The 23173-nt window shown below is 50.7% G+C and overlaps 1 protein-coding gene across 1 annotated transcript in view; it reads left to right on the top strand.

The window, feature by feature from the left end:
- Nt5dc3 (5'-nucleotidase domain containing 3) overlaps positions 1–23173 on the top strand; it is a 57351-nt gene that overhangs the window by 25833 nt on the left and 8345 nt on the right. Inside the window, exons 2-12 of the mRNA XM_047550625.1 lie at positions 180–364; positions 7671–7745; positions 8332–8387; positions 12716–12806; positions 13430–13567; positions 14923–14983; positions 15336–15438; positions 15572–15673; positions 17755–17836; positions 18915–19001; positions 20046–20186. Coding sequence (XP_047406581.1) covers positions 180–364; positions 7671–7745; positions 8332–8387; positions 12716–12806; positions 13430–13567; positions 14923–14983; positions 15336–15438; positions 15572–15673; positions 17755–17836; positions 18915–19001; positions 20046–20186 — 1121 coding nt within the window. The remainder of the gene's footprint in view (positions 1–179; positions 365–7670; positions 7746–8331; positions 8388–12715; positions 12807–13429; positions 13568–14922; positions 14984–15335; positions 15439–15571; positions 15674–17754; positions 17837–18914; positions 19002–20045; positions 20187–23173) is intronic.

Genomic DNA, 23173 nt, shown 5'->3' with positions numbered 1-23173 from the left:
TTTATCTTGTGCAGTGTGTCACTAGCATGTGAGTTTTAAACAAAGCAAATCTCTTTTGTGATGTTGAAGTAAGTCTTCTTTTTCAGTAATGCTTTCGTTGAAATATAATTGTGACCCTGGGTAATTCACCCATTTTGCTGGGTTTTGATAGATTCCTAAGCGGTGTTCTTTGCTCCTAGAATTGGTTCCTTCAATCATGAGCAACTTGCTGAACCCAGATGCGATCTTCTCCAACAATGAGATGAGCCTGTCGGACATCGAGATCTACGGCTTCGACTACGACTACACCCTGGTGTTCTACTCCAAGCACCTCCACACGCTCATCTTCAACGCCGCTCGGGACCTTCTCATCAACGAGCACCGGGTGAGGTCACAGGGACCTCTCAGTCTCCTCTCTCCCTTTCTGCTGTTAGATATTTGAAGAGCAGACAGCCATGAATGGACATGGCGCAGGCCCCGCGCATAGAAGTAATTTAGTACATTGTTCTGAATGATTGTGTAGCATTTGTTCCATCCCAGATTTCCAAGTGACCTTATCTAGAAGAAAGTTGTGTTTAGAGGAAAAAAAAAATGTTTAGACTTCTCTTTGGAACAGAGCGTGTGTGCTTCAGTGGAGATGCGGCTTTGGATATTCGCACCTTCATTGTTAGCAAGGCCGCAGCCTGGTTTTTGCTGGTGCTTGGGGCGGGGCCGCCTGTTAAGTTCTGGCTGGGAGGAATTCCTCAAGTGGTGGGAGATGCCTGCCTCCCTGCTGCACCGAGCCACATCCCCAGCCCATTTTTGTATATTTATAGACAGGGTCTCACTGAGTTGCTTAGTGCCTTGCTAAGTTGCTGAGGCTGACTTTGAACTCACAAACCTCCTGCCTCAGCCTCCCCTGCCACTGGGATTACAGGCATGTGCCATCGCACCCAGTTTTGGGAGCTTTTAATAGGAAAACACTCAGCCCCTAACGTTCTTCTTCCCAGTCTGGGGTGAGGATGCTGTGGCAGTCAGGACGAGAAGCGTCGTGGAGCTGTCAAGGCCCGTTCCCCACGCCCTCCTGAGAAGTGTGGCCAGAGTCGTCTTAGGCTAGGGCACGCAGCCCCTAGCCTCAGCTTCTGGCAGGTTCTTCCGTAGGTTAACAAGTCTGCCTTTGTCCAGCCTTCCCCATCCACCTCTTCTCTGTCCTCTTTCCTCTTTCCTCCCTCCCTCCCTCCCTTCCTTCATACGTTCCGTAAACCAAGCCCTGCCATCGACGCCCAGAGGGTAAAGATGAGGAGGACCCAGCTGGCCCTTTAGGACGCGCAGGGGGTGGGGAGTCCGTGGCGCACAGATGAGCTGGGAAGCCACCTGGTGGAGGCCTGTGGACCTCTCACAGAGCCGAGGCCTGGGAGGATGGGGACGGCCTCCTCCGCCTGAGGGCAGTGGAGAAATGGAGGCTGGGGCTGCGGCCCTGTTTGCCAGCAGAGGTGGGCTGGCGAGGGTAGCCCACAGACCCAGATCACGAGAGCGGAGGTTTCCAGAGGCCGAGCTCAAGAGGACGCGCAGCGGCCCGGGTTGACGGAGACCAGCCGTGAACCCGCCAAGACTTCTCTCCCCCGGTGGCCGCCCGTGTTCTTTCAGCCTTTCTCATTTGTCCTCTTCCCTTTTCCTTGTCCTGGTCCCTGCTTTGTGGGTGCTCTGGTTTGTCCCACAGAAAATGCAGCCAGTGTTCACACTCAGGAACCTGGACGCTTCTGGCCCTTAGCAGTCAGTGAACAGAACTGTCAGGATATCGACCTGCATTTCACAGGTGGCGTCAAAGTCAAGCAGATGCCAGCGCCCACCAGCTCCACCTCCGGGTGTGGAGAGATGGTGGAGGGCACAACCGGAAACCGGATTTGTCTGGTTGTCTGCTAAGGGTCAGAGGTGTCCAGGTTCCTGAGTCTGACCGCTGGCTGCATATTCCTGCTGTCACCACTTCCTGCATCATCTTGATCAACTCACTCAGTTTCTCTGGACTTAGTTTCCTCCTCTGTAAAATGGGCCCGGTGACAGCTTCCCCACAGTGCTGCTGTGGTAACTAAATGAGTCAAACGGGCCTGGCACGGGAGGGATCCAGGGATGCCGGCTGTTACTGATATTTTTTTGGCTCTGCGTGGCAGCCCTGCACACACAGGTTATCTCCCTTCTGCATGAGAAAACGGCAGCTCAGAGTTGAGCTCCTGCCTTAAGACCATAGGTCAGTGGGAGGCAGAACCAGGATTCAAACTCGGGTCTGTTTCCAGGGGCCTTTTGTACTCTCTAGTCTGTTACCTCTCAAAGGGTTAATGACACCTTTCTACCCTGTGGGGTTTTGTTCAGATGAAATTAAAATATTCATGAAAATAAAACATTTATGAACATAAAACATTTATGCAATTTGGAGGGGAAGAGAGATGAAATAGAGGGATGAAGTAAAAGGTGACGTCATGATTGGAAAGCCGCTAGATCGAAGATCGCTGGCGTTTCATTCTTGTTGTGTCTGTTCATTGCTTTGATAAAAAAGAATGTTGTTTTGCTAATTACATCAGGCATATCAGTAGAGCCGGGTATGCTTGTGCGGATTTGCTCTTGCTCGGGTTCAGCAGCGGTTCTTCCGGGCGCAGCGCGTTGGCGCCGTTCCTCCGCCAGCCCTGATGCACGTCCTGTGCTTGCGAGAGGGCGACGTCTGCTTCTCAGACACGCCGTGATAGAACAGTGAATTTGCAATTTAGCCTCTTTCCAAAAAGCAAGTGTAAAGATGTTCCAGCTCCTTTGTAATCATCCTTTTGTCTTTGTTTCGGGAACAAGAACAAATTTTTGTAAAAGTGGAAGTTAAAAAACCGGGTGATCTCTGTATCTGTATTTTCATTTCCTACGTGCTCCGAGGAACGGGGGTGTGAGAAGGGCCCCTGATTTTGCCCCCCAAGAGCACACCTCGTCAGCATTGTCTTCTCATTAGTGGGCACCTATGGTCACCTACTTGTTCCCATCTGGAGCCTGACGTCACCCTGGCTCCTTGTGTTCAGTGTTCCCTGTCGGATCTCTCTTTAAAGTGAGCTTGTAGCCTTAGGGCGGTTCCCGGCTCGGGGACAGTGTCCGTGGTAAGACGGAGTTCCCGTGTGCGCCCATGTGGCCTAGGTTCCCAGGTCAGCATCTCACCTCACCGTGGGACGTCGCCCAGCTGAAGCATGTCGGTTGGTCTGGCTGAAGTCCGTCCTGTATGGCTTCGTTTTCACCCAGCGTCCTTTTCCTGTCCCAGGATCCCACGAGGGCCCTGTCACCCTCGGCTCCTCTTGGCTCTGAAGTTCCTCTGACAGCCCTTGGGTTTGACGACCTGGCAGTTGTGACGTCCGTGTTCTGGGGTGTCCTCCCTTGCGGTCTGACCCATGTTTTCCTCAAGATTAACCTGGGCTGTGGTTTGGGAGGAAGGCCGCGGGGTGGGTGCCACGTTCTCCACAGGCTGTTGCTGTGGCGAGGTTGACCTGGAGCCCGGCTGAGGCGCACCCACAGCCACGTTAGGGTTGCTCCCACGTTTTAGCCCTGTTGGTACCGTGCTGTGTGGGAGGAAGTCGCCACAGAGCGGCCCTTTTACTCTTTCATAAGCCGCTTCCTCGCTTGTGCCCTGACTGCTCCAACCTCCTGCACTGCCCGGCGCAGCGGCCTCCTGACTGGCCTCTGCTTGTGTTCTGCCTGCGTCCCACAGCCGGGTGAGCCTTCAGACGCTGGCCTGCCCCTCCTGCCTTCCCGACCCTGGACTCCACCCCGCCACACCAGCTCGTGCTCCCACCTGCGGCCTTCGTACTTGCTCTTTCCTCTGCCCCAAAATGCCTGTCCTGCCCCCTGATGGGCTGCGGCTGGCTCCTCATTCCCCCAGGCCTGGGACCCTGATACTGCCCTTTCTCCATAGTAGGAATCACTATGAGGCATTGTGTGTGTGCCGTGGCCTGCTCCCCATGGCAGGGTGGACTTTCTTAGGGGCAGAGACTGTCATTTTGTTGGCTCCAGCATTCCCAGGCTCTGGCACAGTGCTTGGCACAAAGTATTTGCTCAATAAACATTTGACGTCCACATCCCTGAACTCTGCCGGTGGTGGGGGTGCTGTGCTCTGCGTGGGGCCAGCACACCATGACTTTGTTCTACCCTCACGTCCTCTTCGGTGGGGATTCTAGAGAACTTTGTTTTCGTGTCTTCCTGCCCTGCCTCTCATTAGACTGATACCCAGGCTGCTTTAAATAGCAAACTGAGAGCTCTAGAAAATGAATGTATTTATAGGCACCTGGACCTCAGGAACTCCCAAGCAGTGTTGTAAGGTTGCTAGCCGTATCCAGAGACCTGTAATGAACCGTGAAGGAGGAACGCAGCCAGGCCGCCGGGCTGCAGGAGTTCAGCAGGCATCAGGAGCTCCTGGGTTCTCTGCTGCATTTGGTATCAACTTCATGAAGCTGTGGGGACATTTCTGTGGCGCATTCCGGGGGAACTTTGCTCCTTTTCACCAGCACTTGCCTGCCTAGGTTGAGTGGGGTTGGAACAGATCCAGGTACTGAGGAACCCAGAAGGGGCCTAACTTGGGATTTTAATAAGAATCCCAGGCAGCGATCTTCTGACATCTGTATTTCTTACAGCTTTTGGGGACACCAGTTATTTCCACAGCACTCACGCTGGATGAGTCTTGTTTTCTGAGTGATGAGAGATTCCTCAACTGTGGAGTCCTGCGGATCTAGCCACAGAGGGCCGCAGCCATCGGGCCGACGAGCAGCCGTGGCTTCCTGGGCTTGACGTTTCTGTTTACTGTTGTTTCAGGAGTGCTCTCGTGTGTGCGTGTGCGTGCCTGTGCACACGTATGAGAGAGGGACTCGTGGTGAGGGCGCTCTGGCCTTGACCACTGTTGTAGGAGGAAATCTCAACGCAGGAGCCTGGGAATCCCCCTCCTCCAGCCCTTTCGTTTCACAGTTGCAGGGAGGGGAGACTCACCTAAAGGGCTGCTGGAGAGCGGCAGAGGCTGGGAGGGTGGACCTGTCCTCCGCCCCCCAGTCACAGCTGCAGAGGTGGCTCAGTTTTCGCGAGCACGTGCTTTGTGCCAGGCTCTGCCCTGACTCCGCACCGGCGTTTCTGGACATGATCCCCTGCACTTCCACAGCGTTGGCTGTTTTTACTCTGTAGGTGAGAAAACCAGGGCTCCAAGACACAGAGGGCCTCCTTGCCCAAGGTCACCTGCTAGCACATGGTGGGCCCACGATTGGGTGCTGCTTCTCAGCCCGTGTACCTCAGGAGGACCTTGCCACTCGGGGCTCCTTCAGCTGCTGCCGTCAGTTCTCGAGTCCCTGGGGGTTATTGTCTTTGGACCATTTGAAAAGCTGTCTGTTGGGAGTGGCTCCCCAGCGAGCGAGAGGCCGGGGCAGCAGGCGCGTGGGAGGGGTCCTGCCCAGCCGGGGAGCCCAGAGAAGCCTCGCTCGAAGACAGAGCCACAGACTCTTCAGCACCTGTGTACATCCTGGCTCAGCCCGGAGGGTTCTCTTCGCAGCTGTGAATCCTTGCAGCAGGCTCGTTCAGCCCTCTGGGCTGGCGGGTCTGCTCCCACCAGGGTGGCGAGTGTCCAGTGGAAGCCTGACTTGGTTCAGAATTGATTGTGCAGTGGTTGGGGGTGGACTTGGGTGTGACTTGGACCCAGGTGGCTGTGTGGCCCCGGGCAAGTTCCTTGAGTCTGACCCTCAGATTATCCACCAGAAAGTCAGCGGGAGAGGTCTGCCGCCTGCTTGCTGGTGCAGCTAGAAGTATAGGCAGAGCCGTCCAGCGGGGTGCGGCGCTCAGCTTAGGCTTGTTTCTTGTGACATTTAAAATACAACTTTCCTGCCTGACCTTTCTCCTTCACCACTCCCCAGTGTAAGAGGAGGTGTCAGAGGTGCCGAGGTCCCTTGGCTTCCCCCTGGTAAGCAGAACCGTCATCACGCCTGGGTTCAGCGAGGGCCACGTCGGATATGTCCATAAAGGTGCAGATCCGTTCGTACATGGTGTTCAGGATTCTTGGAAACGCCCACGAGTGGAAATGTCAGTTTGGCGATTTCTTGGCACACATGGCAGGTGTTAGATAAATGAGCCCAAATGTGACATTTGAGTCAGTGCTTCTCGCAGATCGGCTTAAAAATACGCCGCAAGCGTTCAGCCTGGTGGAACCAGGAAACGTCCTCATACCCGTGTGACCTGGCCATGAATAGGTGGCAGCGTGGGCACAGGGAGGTTTCCCGGGAGCTCTGATGCGCGTCCGGATCTTCACTTCTGCAGTTTACGTCCTGATGGGAAAGTGTGGCGATTTCTCGGTGCCGAGGTCACAGGGGCGAGAGGAAAGGGACGGCGACTGAACCTGACTCCCTGCCCTGCTGCCCCAACTGGGTGGCCCCAGCTGGGTTCCATGGTGCCTCTGATGTTCCCTCTGTAAGATGGGATGGCAGGGCCCACAGTGGCGGCAGCAGCAGACTCAGGGCCTGGGCTCCGTTTCTCGCTGGGTAGCTGGTGTCCCAGTTCCGAGATCTGCGCAAGGACGAGAGGACTGGGATGCCGGGTGCAGCGGAGGAGGGGCCGGCCACCTCCCATGGTGGGGGGGTGATTTATCACTGGGAAGTACAGGGGAGGGGCTGCTCTCAGAAACCCTGTGTGTTGAGGTGGCGGCAGAGCCCAAGCCGCGTGCTCCCCGGTGCGAGTGCAGGGAGGCCGTGCCCACCGCCAGCCCTGGGCTCTCCAGCTGGGGAGGTCAGCAGCAGCTGGCTGTCCAGCGTGGAGCTGTGGAAGCTGAGAGGAGGGCCTCTTGGAAAGGTCTCTGCCTGAACCTGGTGGTGGCCGTGAGGTTTCATGGTGGACAGAGGTGGACAGTGTGTTTGGGGGACGTTGTGAGGGACATTCTGGTTCTCCCGCCTCAGCAGCCATATAAGCAAGGGAAGGAGGGGGTGGAGCAGGGAGAAGCAGAGGAGTTTCAGGGGCCTTGGGGATCCGGGAGCTGGTGGCAGAGGGCGGTGTCTTATTCAGCTTTTTCACTGCTGTGACGGAAAGATCTGACCAGAACAATTTTAAGGGAGGAAGGGTTTATTTGAGGGCTCAGGGTTTCAGGGGTCTTAGTCCAAACAAGGCCGGCTCCTTTCCTCGGGGCTCGAGGTGGGGCTGAACATCATGGCAGGAGAGTGTGGCAGAGGGAAGCAGTTCAGGTGATCAGGAAGCAGAGAGACTCCACTCTCCAGATACAAACTCTACACCCGAAGCCACGCCCCAGTCGCCACCTGCCTCCAGCGACCCTCCGTTAATCCCATCAGGGTTAATTCACTGATTGTGTTAAGACTCTCACAACCCAGTCATTCCTCCTCTGAACCTTCCTGCATGTCTCACGTGTGAACTTTGGGGGGACACCTCACATCCATACCGTAATAGGCAGGGAGGGCAGTGGGGACAGAGTTCACGTGGGAGAAGATGGAGGAGGGGGATGAAGCTTGACCCCTGCTTGGACAGATGAATAGGGTGCTGGGCAGGACCAAGGCTCTGTGGCCTGGAGGCACAGAGGAGCAAGCCGTGATTTGTCCCTCTGACCCTGCCTCCCTGCCGCAGTGCTGGGCTCCCACGGTCTTGGTACCAGGGGCTGGCGTGGACGCAATCCTGAACGCAGAACTCGGTTAGCTAAACCTGTTAAATTTCTTCTCTCGCAGTATCCCGTGGAAATCAGGAAGTATGAGTACGACCCCAACTTTGCCATCCGGGGGCTGCACTATGACGTCCAGCGGGTAGGTCATTCTCCTGCTCTCCCTCAGTCCCATGGTCTTTGAAAAGAAAATGGTCCTTAGTGGTCTTGGTGCTGCTCTTTGCTGAACTGATAAATCAGCTTCAAATCTAGTTCACTGAGGCTGCAGAACCAGATGACTCCGATATTCTTGGGTAAAACCTTTCTGCGTTCGAGAAGCATGAGCGCCGTTGCTGTTGGGGAGCATGGCTTGGTCCCAGTGGTCATTTTCAGTGTTTGGAGGAGGAGCCAGTTGCCATTATTTCTATTTCTATTTCTTTCTTTCTTTCTTTTTTTGACTGATAGGCCATTTCCTTAGAAAGCACTTTATTTTTAAAAAAAATTTGTAGACGGACACAGTATGTTTATTTGTTTTTATGTGGTGCTGAGGATCAAATCCAGTGCCTCCCACATACTGAGCCACAACCACACTCCTCAAAAGCACTTCAAATAACAAGAAAGACTTTCAGAAACTGCCCCCTTGCAGGGCATCCTACTGTGGGGGGGATTCCTCGCGACCCCTGGGTTGCTCATTTCCTGTGCAGATTGGTGCATGTTGTTTACATGGGCGTGTGTTTATGTTTTTAAAGGCAGTGTTGATGAAGATTGATGCTTTCCATTACATCCAGCTGGGAACTGTCTACAGGTAAGAACACAAGGAGATAAATGTCATTCATCCCAGTGGCCGAGTGGTTTGGGTTTCAGGACCCCCAGACTGTGTGGTGATAGGAGAGCTGCGGGGTGTGCATTGTAATTCCTTCATTCACTCTGTTCAAGAAAATCTCTCCAGGCTGCCATGCTAGCTGCTGAGGGTTTGGCCCACAAGGCTGCTCTCCAGGAGCTGGGAGCGTGGGTGGGACCCTCGAGTGAGCCACTGCAGCCCAGAGTGCGGGTGGCTGGTGGCGGGAATGCCCTCAGGCTACTCGGGAGCCCTCTGGAGGACTCCGCAGGAGGAGCCGCTTTGGAGGCAAAGGCTGCGAGCTGAGTGGGGGTCCTGGCGAGGGGTTTGGAGGGAGTGGGCAGTTGGAGAGAGGGGCTGGTGTTCGTGGGACCATGGTTTGGTATTAAGACCCCATCACGCTGTTCACGCCACCCCAGTCCTTGTTCCCTCAGGGCTCTGCAAGTCTCGTTCACTCTAGAGCCAGGTAGCGTGCTGCGGTTGTTTTCTCCCTGGTGCCGTGTGTGGTTTTCTTATGGACTCAGGAACCTCCCTTTTGGTTTGGTTTTCTGCCTAGGCGTCCTACTGTTTTCAAGTGTTCTCCCGCATGTCAAGTATGTAGCTATTTTCCAGTAATTCAGATGTTTTGATAATCTGTTGCTTTCTTGTTTTTTCCTTCTCTCCTCTTCTCCCTCTTGCTCTGAACCCCTTGGGTTTCTTCCTGAGGACGTCCCCCTGCCACTCCCCTTTTCCTGGTTTCCACTCGTTGTTCCTCTGTCTGCCTTTACGCCCTCGTTTTGCTGGAGTCCATCCTGCAGGGGCTTCCAGCCCCTCTGAGTGCTCAGCCTGGCTGGAGCTCTGTGGGGGTTAATCATTTTGTCCGTGTCCTCTTGAACGATGCCTCTGCCCTCGTGGTTGGTAGTTCAGGTACCCCCCTTTGCATCCACTGTTTGTTTTCCAGTGTTGAAATGTCTTATCTGTTGACATCTTTTGCTCTTATTTTCTTTGGCTTTTTAACTGTCATTTTAATAGTGTTCCAGGAGGGAGAGGAGGTGGTGGTAGTAATGACAGTAATGTCACTAGGATTAAATAGTTGCTAACAAATATTGGGTCTTGCTATGTATGGATAGGCCTAGGCACTGTTTTAAAATAAGCATTTCTTTCTTTCTTGTGTGTGTGTGTGTGTGTGTGTGTGTGTGGTGCTGGGGATTGAACCAAGGTTTTACACACGCTAGGTAAGCACCCTACTGCTGAGCTGCAGTTCCAGTCCCAAATAAGGTCTTGATTTGAGTAAACCCATTTGATCTTCAGAATAACCTCATGTGGTAGGCACTCTTATTAGTCTGAGAGATGTTAAATACCTTTCCCAAGGTTATAGCAAGAAAAATGTCTGGACTAGAATTCAGGCCTAGGACTTGTGACCAAGAGTTCGTTCTTGGCTATTATGCAGTGTGACCTTTCTGAATATCTGAGGGCTCATCAGAGACACAGCACATCTGTCTTTACTTTTGGTAGTGAATCTACTTTAAGCTGTGCTAGCAAAGATAATCCTTTCATTTGTTTTATAAGTGACATTAAATATAATCATATATTTTTGTGTGCTGCTCTCATTATTTTCTTAGGAAAAATTTGTAGAAGTAAAATTGCTGGGTGAATGTAGTCATTTTAAGGCTTTTGAAATGGTTTCATTGACCTCCAGAAAGGTAGTACCATGCTTAGCAAACTTTGAAGTTTAAAGTTGTTCCTTCATTGAAAATATTCCCATTGTAACTTCTCTTCCTTTAAACCACTTAACATTTACACCGTAATTCCTACATACACTTCTTTGCTAATAGACCCTGATGTTTGCCCCAAATTATGCAGAACTTGCGTGGGAGGGAGGAGGGGAAGGCAAGGCCAGGTCTGAAATCTCCATCAGCTCTTCTGACTTGGAGCCTCCTGGTTCAGACATGCACCCTTCTCTCTGGGCTCTTGTGTTTTTCTGCAAAGCAGTACTTTCCTTACCAGCTGTTCTTTACATAGTTGCTCATTTAACCTTCTTGGTAATACCAGGAGGTAGCTAGTGTTGTTCCCATTTACAGAATGAAGACAGCGAGTCCCAGAGAGAGTAAATGACTTGTCCAGTAGTTCCCCTGAGACAGTGAAGGTCATCCTTGGTCTTACGGGGTTAAGAAATTGGGAATTAAAACTTAGACCAGTCTCCATGACTAAATTAACACACCCGGAGCCAGGAGGTTGGCTGGTCACCTCAGCCTTCAAAGACTTGGTGTTCACAGAGATACCAAGAGGCCAGAGCCAGGAAAAGCAAGGTCATTAAGACCAAACCCTCTGAGGCAAGGCCGTGATCTTTCCTGTTCTAAAACCAATTAGGAAATTTCCCAGATGAGAAAGAGCAAGTGCCAGGTGGTAAGGGGCACCATGCGTGTGGAACAGTCACTGGCGTGATCGCCAAAATGCCCTACGGTGACCTCAGCCCTGAGCAGGACCTGCCTCACAGGGAGGGGAAAGCTCAGGCGCTGTGCAGCACTGCCTGGGTGCAGAGCCATCAGGAGGACCTGGCCCTGCCTGCCTGCAGGTGCCCTGAGAGCCGCTCACCTGCTGTCTCCTCCTGCTGCAGTGTCAGAATAAGAAGCCGTGTTCCTGGGCCGCTTGCCCCATCTGAGTCTTCACCTGTAGAGTCGGTGACTCCCTCGGGGCTTAGGGAGCTGGGGTTTGCACCGGGCAGATGCGTTCACGTCTTGGCAGCCATGGTCCTCATTGCCTGGCATGGGGCTGGGTGATTGCTTTTCCTTTTGGTTTCACTGGTTTAGGCTGCAGGGTTCCAGCATGGCCATGTGGTCCCCGTGCTGAGACTGGATCGGTGGGTGGGCTCTCTGTCTGCAGGGGTGGCCCCCTGGGGTTCAGCTCACTGCAACCCATGATTTTCCACTTCTGAGCTGACTTGTGGTCACTTGGACTTCAAGGATGCTGCCCGCTTGGCCACACACCTGTGCGAGTGTCTTAGTGGCGTCCAGAGGACCGTCCTGGGCCTGTGTCTGGGTACAGGGCATTTACTCACACCCAGCGGAGTTCCTTTCCTTCCTAAGGTTGGAGCCGCGGGACACCTGCCTGCCACTCCTTCAGGGCCACTGTCTGGAATGGTCCAGTTTGGCATAGGCCTTACCTGATTTCGGGGGCAAGCTAAAGGAGTACAGCACTGCTATTGTTTTCCAAGGCCACCGTTGCAGCAGGTCCGTCAGGATCGGAGGCCAAGCGTCAGCAGAGCCACTCGCGAGCGTGCATGCGGGGCATTTCCGTCAGCGTTGCACGTCGGGCCAGAAGCTGAGCCGTGTGTGCATTTTGGCGTTGGCCAGGTGGCGCTGCCGGCTGCACAGCCTGTTCAACTTAGTGATAAAAATTCTCCAGCGTCGCCTGGTTCTTGAAGCGTGGTGTGACGTGGCCTCTGCCCGTCTGGGTTCCTGAGGACTGGTTTTATTTCTCAGGAGAAGGGGTAGAGGAGCAGGTGTTCCCCTCGGGTCACTCCAGGGTGTCAGGCAGGTGGCACCTGCTCCAGTCACCAGTTGCAGAGCCGGGTGACACCCAGACTCAGGCTCCAGAACTCCTGTTCTTCCCTGGTTGTGGAGGAGCTGGATTCACGGGCAGATGCCAGAGGTGGGCGGGGACAGGTCTTCGTCTTTCCCAGCTGAGGAAACTGGCCTTCCACGGCACATGTCACTGGGGTCCTTCTCTCTGCAGAGGTGTCACCAAGCTTCCTCCCTTCTGTGTCTCATGTCTTCCACCTCAGGGAGAGTGTCAGAGAGCAGGAGGATGGCCGCGATGGAGGGAAAACCAGCCTTCCTCTGCCCTAGCATGTTGAGAATATTAAAAAGGAACAGCTTCCCTCAGAGCAAGTCCTCTGAGACTTCCTGTCCCAGCGGCTTAGGAGCCTGGGCCCTAGAGCCACGGAAAACTTGGCTCTAACCCTGACCCGCCACTTTCTACTCTGGACAAAGTATATGGCCTTCCTTTGCCTCAGTTGCCCCACCTGGAAGCTGGGATAGTAATAGGGTGTCCCTCCTCGGGTGGCTGGGAACAGTGACTATGCGGGCACGCTTCCTGTCTGGTGCGTAGCGGGGCCCTGCTGTTACCTGCGATGCCCCCATGGTGCCATAGCAGCTGCCCCTCTGAGAGCCTGTTGTCTGTGGCATTGACCGTGGAACATGTCACCCGTTGGCGCCAACAGTGCCTCCCACCTGGAGGCAAGTCCCAACCGTGGGCAGAGTCTGAAGGTCGCTGCTTTCCAGCGGCTCTCTAACGGCCCCTTCTGCTTTTTCCAGAGGCCTCAGTGTGGTCCCAGATGAGGAAGTCATTGAGATGTATGAGGGGTCCCACGTGCCCCTGGAGCAGATGAGCGACTTTTACGGAAAGGTACCCGAGGCGCTGCCTGTGGAGCAGCTTCTTTCCTCCTAGGCACGTGGCCTTCGTGGGCACAGGCCTTACCCGGGCTCCCCGCTGCTCCTGTGGGGCTGATGGGGGAATCTGTGCCGCAGGGTCTGGAGCTGAGAGAGGCTAGCGGTAGAAGTCACCCTGGCTTCCTCCGTGGTTCTCCGTTACCCCTCTCCCACTACCTAGGGAGGCTCTTCCCATCCCTTTAGCCCACCCCTGTCTGCCCCCAGCTCCAGGCCTGTCCCCGCTTCTGGGGTGAGTTTGGGACTGAGGCCAGGCTGCTCCTGTCACCCTGCTGGCTGCCCACCACACTTCCCTGAAGGGGAAGCACAGGCCCTCTGACTGCTGTGTCCTCTTTCCTGAGTGGAGCAGGAAGTTGGACTGAGCGCGGGGTTGGGCTGGGGAGAATCAGCCACTTCCGTGAATGTCCTCGTGTGCCCAGCGTGAGACGTCAGCTCTGCGGTGAAGGATAAGGAGCAGGGCAGACAGTCGGATTGCTGGGACCTCCCTCTTTTTTGTGGCGAGGGCTCTAAGGTAGACACGGAAGCTGTCACCGAGGAGCCCTGCCAAGGTGGACCCTGCATCTGAGGCATCCTCCTCCGCAGAGCTCTCACGGCAACACCATGAAGCAGTTCATGGACATCTTCTCCCTGCCGGAGATGACCCTGCTGTCCTGTGTGAACGAGCACTTTCTGAAGAACAACATCGACTACGAGCCTGTGCACCTGTACAAGGACGTCAAGGTGTGTGGAGAGGCCTCGGTTTCAGCCCAGAGGGGCAGCCGGCTGTGGCCCTCTGTCTGGGTTGGGGGTGTGACTTGGTGTCTTCGCTGGCTTGCTTTTGTTTATGGTTTGCAAGTCATTGAGAAAGATCTGATATGTCAAGAGAAGTGGAAACCGGGTTTTTGTTAAAGCAAGATGGGGTTCACACTGAGGTCTAGATTTCTGGTCCTTTCTGACCAAAAGGCCAGGGTACCCAGCCAAAGGGGCAACGTGGACCCACCTTACCCTGAGCCTGGACCCCAAAGACCTGCCATTCACACCCCCAGCTGTGGGTCTGGGCTCCTGAAGTGGTGGGGCATTTTAAAGTTTTCTTCTTTTTTTTCGTAGTTGTAGATGGATAGCATGCCTCTATTTTACTTTTATGTGGTGCTAAGGATCGAACCCAGTACCTCACAAGAGCTAGGCAAGCGCACTGCCACTGAGCTACAGCCCCAGCCCTAAAGTTTTATTCTTAAACTGATAGTTTATAATTGTACATATTTGTGGGGTGCACACTGTACCTCATAAAAATGCATAGTTACGGGGAGTGGGGAGAGATTGGATAACAGGATATCTTTTTTTCTTGCCCACTGAAGTTCCATATGGCTGTCTAAGGCTCTCCTGGAGCCCTTGAGGAATACCAGTGGAGAGGGATGTAGACAGACAAGAATCTTTACATGCATAGGTACACATTATTTATAAATTTATAAATTATATATTCCAATTTACATTCATAATTACATTCATTAAGTCATATGAACTTTATTAATACTTAAAATGCTTGTTATTTGATATGCATTTATACACTTATATAAGACATAAATATGTTTATGCATATACATATGCAGGTAGCATATGTTTTATTAATCAGTTAATTTTGAGATGGGGGTCTCACTGTGTTGCCCAGATGGGTCTCAAGCTCCTAGTCTTAGTAATCCTCCCCCCTCAGCCTTCCAGGTAGCTGGGACTACAGAAGCAAGCCACCACACTGGGCCCAAGATACTTGTATTTTAAAAGATACGTACTTCCACACTAAAATATTTTTATTCTGTGTTTATGACTAATTTAAAATTTCAAAACTTTATTTGGAATTGCACAGATTGCCTTTTCCAAGCAAACCTTTGGAAAATTGCTTTGGAAACTGCTTCTGTCATGGCAAAAAACTTCATTTTCCCCCAAGGGATCACCTAATATAAGTGCAGTAAGTGTAGGTTTTATGTAGTGCCAGATTGCTGGGCTTAGAAAGGCAGAAGTTAATTCCGGTGCTGTTACACTTGGACTGTTACCCTAGCTATTCCAGTCCCACTTTCGCTGATTAAAAATGTATCTTTGGACAGGATTCAATTCGGGATGTCCACATCAAAGGAATAATGTACAGAGCAATTGAAGCAGACATCGGTATGTACTCGACAGTACCTGTGTGTTGCGATGCTGGGCTGGCATTTTACTTTGCCTGCCAGGGGCTGAGTGGGGGCTGCATGCACCTGAGTGCCAAGTGAGGACCCTGACCCACAACTTGACATCATTCTGACTCAAAAGGAAAGGAGGAACTGGCAGCTGCAGCCATAGGAGGCAGGGTCTTCGTCACTGAAGCACTGGCCACCCATACCCCACCCTGAACCAGGCTTCCTTAAGACTTTTATTCCCCCTGTGTCTAGGGCAGTCCTGGGCCCGTGTGCCCCATTTAGTAAGCGTTAGCAGATAGACCAATTTCATGCTGAATCTGTGTGCATTTTTCTCTTGGTCTTAGAAAAGTACATTTGCTACGCTGAGCAGACCCGTGCGGTGTTGGCCAAGCTGGCCGATCATGGCAAGAAGATGTTTCTCATCACCAACAGCCCCAGTAGCTTCGTGTAAGTCATTCTGTTTCCTCCCTTGGTCTGGCTCGCTTCTCTTATGCCACTTATTTTAGTATTTGGAAAGAAATAGTTGCAAAAGTAGTTCATCCTTTGATGTTCAGCTAACCTGACTGACTTATTCTTCTAGGGACAAAGGGATGAGGTATATTGTTGGGAAAGACTGGAGGGATCTGTTCGATGTGGTCATCGTTCAGGCTGAGAAGCCAAACTTCTTCAATGATAAGCGGAGGTGAGTGTCTGTCTTCCCGGGCACTTGGTTTTATTCCTTTGCTGCTGTAAATTCATGTGCAGTGGCAAAATCCTGAGCATCTGAGATGATGGCTTGTTTTGTAGCACACGGGGACCTGCAGTTAGTGCTGGATGCACTGTGTTCCTCTGCTGATGCCAAGTTCCAGTTTTTGGAGTGTCACAGTGACTCCCAGAGGAAGAGGAAAAAACCCAAAAGCACGTGTAGAGACTGAAAACTGTAGGGCAGGGGTCAGAGAATGAAGGGGAAGAACTCGAGTGTGACCAGACACAGTCGTGAATGTGGGCTCGCTGCTTGGCCGCAGATGAAGTGCTGTCACAGGACCTGGGGCGTGGCTGCAGCTCGGTGGTGGAGCACTTACCTGGCACGCATGAGGCCCCGGGTTCACTCCCTAGCACCAGGAAGACAAGACGAAAAACACTCCTGCGTTTCTCCCTAGATCCCGCTGTGGTCAGGAGAAGAAGGCGGGTCTGCCTTGGCCAGGAACTTCCTCTCCTCCCTGCCGCTCATTCAGTGGAGGGCTGGGGGCCTGGGCTCTACCTGGAGGTGAGGGGTGTCCGTAGAGTACTCCCCTGCCTTCAGTGCACTGTTTATTGTGCCTGAATGCCTGGAGTAAATGCTAAGTGACCCTCCACCTGTGTCCATCCTTCTGTCATAACATCGAGAAGTCAGAGACAACCTAGAGTTCCCGCAGCAGGGGTGACTCGTTAATCCGAGCATTCACATGAGGGAATGTTAGGCAGCCTTTAAAAATGATGTATTTGGAGCTGGGCATGGTGGTGTGTGCCTGTAGTCCAGTAACTGGGAGGCCGAGGCAGGAGGATTGCAAGTGGAAGGCCAGCTGGGCAACATACAAAGACCCTGTCCCCCAAACACACAAAGAAATAGCTAGGAAAAAGAAAGAAGGGGGCATGCCTTATTACTGTGAAAAATGATGTACTTAAGAGGATGTCATCACCTGAAAAATCGCTCATAATATTAGAGAAAAAGAGATGTAAACCAGTGTGCACAGAGTGATCTCGATCTTCATTTTATGTTCATAAAAAATAGGGAAAATAGTCAGGTATGGAGGTACATGCCAGTACGCCCATCTACTCAGGAGGCTGAGGCAGGAGGATTGCAAGTTTGAGGTCAGCCTGAGCAGTTTAGCAAGACAGCCCAGTGGTAGAGTGCTTGACTCACATATACAAGGACCTGGGTTCAATCTCAGTACTACCAGAAAGAAAAGAAAAGAAAAAAAGAGGGAACTGATTTTATGTAAAGACGGAGACATACTGATATATTGACATGTTAGGTGTTTCTACCTGGGTACTGGAATTAGGGTTGCTTCCTTTTTCTGCATTTTTCAGATTTTCTGTAGTGAGCTTATTTTTTTTTTAATTGGAAAAATAATCCCAATAGGTGTTACTTAAAGAAAAGAAAGGCAAGGTGCTGGGGATATAGCTCAGTTGGTAGAGAGCTTGCTTTGCATGCCCAAGGCCCTGGGTTCAATTCCCAGTACCACCAAAAAAAAAAAAAAAAAAAAAGGCAGACAGGCACTTTGAGCCCCGAGGGTACCAGCCACAGGAATGTGGCCTTATCTCTCTGGTCCATTTTCCATTCTAAAATAGTACTTCTGGTCCTTTGACTTGTTTTATATCCAGAATGACTGAATTTCGTGGATAAATGTACTAAGGCAATATTTCCACAAACTTTTTTGTGATACAGGTTTTCTGTATGACCAGATAAATTTGGGAAATCTTTAGAAAACGTATTTAGAGCAGGACTTGCTTCAAAGCCGTCAGTAACTTTTTAAGAGGGACATAGGCAGTGTGTAGTGTTTCCTAGATTTATCTGACCCTGGAGTTCTTCTTTGTTTTTTTCTTCATGAATCACCTGCTGCTGGTGGTCCGCATCATCTAGGGTGAATTGCACAGGTCAGAGGATGTGGTGGAGATTTGGGCTCTGGGATGTGTTAGGTGTATCGAGGGAGCTTCTTCCTGTCGTCAGGGAGCATCTGTATTTCTCCTGGAGCAAGTGGCCTGAACCGTTATCACATATATGTTTCCCATTTCTGTTGTTAGACCTTTCCGAAAGGTGAATGAGAAGGGTGTCTTACTCTGGGATAAAATCCACAAGTTGCAGAAAGGCCAGATTTACAAGCAGGTATCTCTTGACCAGTTTGTCCTCTGTGTTGCTTTGCTTTGTGGCCAGCGGTCATGATAATCAATGGCTGACGTTCACCAAGGCTTGCTGTGTGCCTGGCGCAGTTTGAGCCCCTGAATTGACTGCTTATAACTTGGTGGTAAAACTTAGGCTGAAGTCAATATATTTTCAAAATGCTTGTATCTAAATTAACTCAATTGAATTGTTTTTAAAAACAAACTTTATAGCATTACCTTTCTTGGCTCATAAAATTTAAGATGCCAGTGGTAAACCTTGGAGAATTCTTGTTAAGGAGCATTAATCATGGTGTATTACTCATCCAAATTGATAATCATTTCCTGATGAGATACACTTTCTGTACAGTCTCAATGTATTTGGTGACATACAAGGCTTTCAGGGTTTGAATGAATGATTGACCCGCTGACCTAATATTATTATGTTATTGAAGTTTTTTTTTCCTTACAAACTGATATGTTCTTGGTGGGTATATGACAACCTGCCAGATTTGGCAATAAATGTATTTTCCAGGCCTTGTAAAAATTAGTTTTGGTATAGCCATTTCACTTCTAGGAAGTTAGCCTAAGAAAATCAAGATGCATCCAATGAAACTTTGCTATAAGAATGTTTATCATGAAGTCACTTTTATAGATAATGGTGTGAACATTCAACATTGTGGCAGTTGTAAAAGGAATCATGGTACTTCACAGCTACTGTAATTACATCAAGATTAATATTTATTGATTTGGAAAGTTGACCATAGCATGTTAAAAGTAGTTATGGGGCTGAGGATATGGCTTACCTGTAGAGTGTTTGCCTTGCATGCGTGAGGCCCTGGGTTTGATTCCCAGTACTGAGAAAAGAAAAAGAAAGAGAGTTACAAAGTGATATTTACATTATGAAGGCTTTTTGAAAAGTTATGTATAATATAGAAGAAAAGTCCAAAAGCTTTCCTATGAAGGTGCTTTTATATTTTGATATTTCAAATAAACTAGAAAAGCAAAAGCAGTTTTTTAGAAATTTAAAAAATATTTTGGACCATCTCTGTCATATGATGTAATATCTTTTTCTCTTATTACAGGGCAATTTGTATGAATTTTTGAAGCTTACTGGGTGGAGAGGCTCCAGAGTGCTGTATTTCGGGGACCACATATACAGTGACCTGGCGGTGAGCAGCCCCTTTTCTCCTCAATTTGTTGGGGGACAGATGTGTTAGTCCCATTTATTAAGGAACTTCTCTGTTGTTTAGAATTTGGAGTAGGCCACATTTTAAAATGTCTCCTTTTTTAAAAATTAAAATTTTTTTTTTGTTTTCAATGGACTTTCATTTATTCGTACACGGTGCTGAGAGTTGAACCCAGTGCCTCACACATGCTAGGCAAGCGCTCTACCACTGAGCCCCAGCCCCAGCCCTAAATGTCTCCTTTTTAGAGATCAGCATCGTTTAGAATTGTGAAAGAGAAAAATTCTTTTGAAAATGATGGCAGCTGAAAATTTATTCAAAGAGTTGATCAGAAAAGTGTTTCCTTTTGAGTAAAGATAAGAAACGAATGCCCGTGTTAACTCCTTTTTAATCAGTACTTCATAAAACAAAGATGGAACATAAAAATCTGGAAAGCCTCCGTTCAGCTCTGGCTGGCTGGTCACTTCCAGGAAACAGCCACCATGTGCCACTGAGGCTTTTTGTGCCCTTGGTGTGATGGGAGTTAGGCTTTAACCTACCCTGGGGACGAGTCTGGGAGGTTGGTATTGCTTGCCACCCTCGGCTCCTTGTGGAACGAGGTTTTCTTTGTGGAGCGAGCGCAGATCTCTCCTTGCAGGATTCCCAGCGCTGGAAGGCAGTAGGTAACGAGGGTCATGTCCCCTGCCACCTCCACGGTCACTGTGTCTGGATATTTTGGCCTTTAGGTTGAGCTTCTCCCTGACCACGTGGGTTTGGCCCCCACAGGCCCTGGTTAATGATTCCACTCCCTGAGCTTCCGCAGGAGCTGTGATTCACAGCAATTATTTCCAGAACGGAAACTTTCCTAGGGTGGAATGGTCAAAGCTTGGGGCCAAATTGGTTTTAATTAAGTGTAATTCATTGAATTCAGCTTGGTTAATAACTAACCACTGTAATTAAAAAGTAATTTAAATGAATGCTTCTTGTGTCTGGGAAAGGTAATGACATGTTTGGGCTCTGTTGAGACTGATGTTGCCTCTCTGTGATCAGGATTTGACCCTGAAGCATGGCTGGCGGACTGGTGCCATCATCCCCGAGTTAAGGTCGGAGCTCAGAATCATGAACACGGAGCAGTACATCCAGACCATGACCTGGCTGCAGACCTTGACCGGCTTGTTGGAGCAGATGCAGGTTGAGGGATTTTTTTGTTTTTTTCCTCCTCACTTTTCCTTTAAGCTTTTAGCTTGTGTGTGGGTCCAAGTTATTTCATGTATTTTCTGTTTAATTATAGCTATGAAGTATAAGGTTTAAGTTGTCCTCAGTAGACTGTGGAATAACTTCTGGGATTATTTTGCTGCTGAGGCAATTTTGCCATTTCCCCTAAAGAGACCTTTAAAAAATGCCCAGTCATTTGGACAGTGTTCATAGAGCCTGCATCCATGCAGGGATTTATGATCCTCTCAGTGGAAATGGGGCCCTAAGTCACACCAGGGGTGTCGCGTGAGGTGATAGATTCGAGAAGCTCTGCCCGTGCTGGGTTTCTACCCTGGGCCTCAGTTTCCCTGTCTGTGAGGTGAAGGGTCCTGTGGAATGTGCACTTCAGTCTAAGCTTCCCGGAAAGTGTCACAAAGCAAGAGTCAAGATCTCTGGGTCTAACCTCAATCTGACTTTGAAGAAAATACCTGCGATTTGCTGGCTTTCTGCGGCTTGGTGGCAGTTACTTCTTTCTGTAAATTATGTAGCCAGTTTGGGGCAATTAGAGAGGAATGTCCTTTTCATTGGTCAAGTCCTAGCCTGTGAGAGCTGCCCTTCTGTTGCACTGTGGCCCCTTCTCTGGGTCCGCAGGTGCCTTGCTCTCTCCCTGGTCCAGCTCACCTGGGCTGCTGCCGTCGTGGCAGGGCAGATGTAGCCTGGACTCTGTGCATGTGTCACAGAGTACTGATGGCCACTCTGTGTGCCAGCCATTGTGCCGAGAGCTTCGCTGTGCACGGGGCCGACTCTGGGATTGGGGGACGCAGATGCCTGCTCTCTTGGCCGACACCTGCAGCTCTGGCGCGGCCTGTTTAGCCCATCAGTGGCTTTGGAAATGGGCCAAGAACTGCCTCACTGCCCTAACTGGCAGCCCGTGTTGCTGCCGGGCACTGTGCTCAGGCGGCGCTGTGGGGAAGGGCAGGCCAGGTCCTCTCCCAGGCCCCACGTTCCAGAGTGTGGGCCCTGCACATCTGCCAGGCTGGTTTCCAGTGTTCTCGGCCCTCCTGGTCTTGGCTCTGCTCTGGTGAGGCTTTGTTTTGCTGCTTCTACTGCACTTGCCTGTGAGATCAACTCTGGGTTAATGTAGCCCTGAGCCTGCATATGTCACCCAACAGCGGTCACTCCTCCTTGTGTGCCAGCCGCGTGCTGAGCGTCTCCTTATACGTGATACTAAGTTACAGTCATAGTTGTCCCACACGGGTAGGTGCAGATTTTCCATTTCAGAATAGGAAACCCAGGTTGTGAGAGGTTAGCAACGTGTCTGAGGTCATAAATGACAGAGCAAGCCCTGAACCCAGACCCTGGGATGGCCACTTCCAGGCTTTTGAGCACCACCCTGGAGTGCTTGCTGGTTTAGAGGTGTCAGGTGGAGCCAGAGACTTTACATTGTCTTATTTGCAGTTTATCTTTCTGTGTGTTTTAGTTTAACTATAGTCAACCTTGGTTCTGAAAATAGTAAATGGAGAATTCCAGAAATAATTCATAAATTTAAAAATAACTTTATTACATTGCTGTAATTGTTCTGTTAATAATAATTCTTATTTTTTCAATTTTTTTGTTACCGATAGACACTATACCTTTGTTTTATGTATTTATCTTTATGTGGTGCTGAGAATCAAACCCAGTGCCTCACATGTGCTAGGCAAGCGTCTGCCACTGAGGTCCAACCCCAGCCCTCTATTACTAACTTTTATTGTCCATCTCTTACTGTGCCTAATTTTATAAGATAAACTATCCTAGATGTGTACACAGAGGAAAAAAAACCCCTGGACGTGGTGTCACCTAGGTTTCAAGCACCCCCAGGGGCCCTGGAGTGTATCCAGTTGAGGGGGGTGACCGTACTCGCCTTAGCTGGGGTCTCTGTGACAGCAGCCGCTGGTCAGAGATGCAGACATACCTGACTGTAGATGACATCACTGTTTTTGCCTTGGGAACCGTCTTTGTTTTGTTTTCCTCTGTGACCTGTAGAAACAGGTTTGACAGTTAAGAGTGTGACTTGGAGAAAGGAAGTGTTGGAGGTGTTTCTGTGACTTACAGGAGCACAGGGTTAGGAAGGACCAAAAGGGACTGGGCCTTTACCACGCGCCCGTTTGATAGGGGGGGAAGCCGCGGCCGGGAGAGACGTGCCTCCCCGGCATCACAGGTGAGTGTTGGCAGTTGGCCCGTGGAGCGCAGCGGGTCTTCCTCTGCTCTGGGCACGTGGGACTTGTGTTCATTTCACCCTCTCGACTCTCCAAGTCCTGAGAGCATCACTGGCATTTTACAGATGAAGAATCTGAGCACAGAGAAAAAGTCGCGTGTTCAAGCCTGCGGGGGCGCTGGGTGCCCCGCCTCTGGGTCAGAGGCGCCAGGTGTAGAGGAGTGTCCATCCTCACCGTCCTCCCTGTCCCCCTGCTGCCCCCTCTCCCTCAGGGTTTACCTGGAAGGTGGACATTTTTCCATTGATCCTGTGGCACATTTCTAGAACTCTTCCTTGGAAATTATTGTCAGAGTGCGCAGCAAATTATTTGTGAGGAGAAAAATTTTGTCCTCTGAGATTGGGTTTGATTTTGGGGGTTGGGGGAGGGGACAACAGTATCATTTGGAGCCAAGTCTGATAAATTAAATAGAAGCATGAAATTTTTGCTTTTAAAAAGTGACTTTGAAGGATCATGTTGCTAGCCAGCCTGGAAGTGTGCCCGGTTAGAGGTGGTGAGGCCGGCCAGGCCTAGTGCACTCGTGCGGAGGGCCAGATGGTAAATGTTGTCGGCTGTGTGGGCCATGGACTGTCACCCACTTGGCTTCCTCACACGGGCAGCGGTGGACGGTGTGGAGCAGGTGGTTGTGGGTTGTCCTGCTCAACTCTGGTGGACACTGAAATACGAATTTCATTTATTTTCATGTGTCATGAACTTCTTCTTCTTTTGTCTCCCCACCCCTCAACCCAT

Source organism: Sciurus carolinensis, chromosome 4 (genome assembly GCF_902686445.1).
Source record: "Sciurus carolinensis chromosome 4, mSciCar1.2, whole genome shotgun sequence".
Classification (NCBI taxonomy): Eukaryota; Metazoa; Chordata; class Mammalia; order Rodentia; family Sciuridae; genus Sciurus; species Sciurus carolinensis.
Note: the sequence above shows the minus strand (reverse complement) of the source record. Positions and strands in the feature narration are given on the sequence as shown.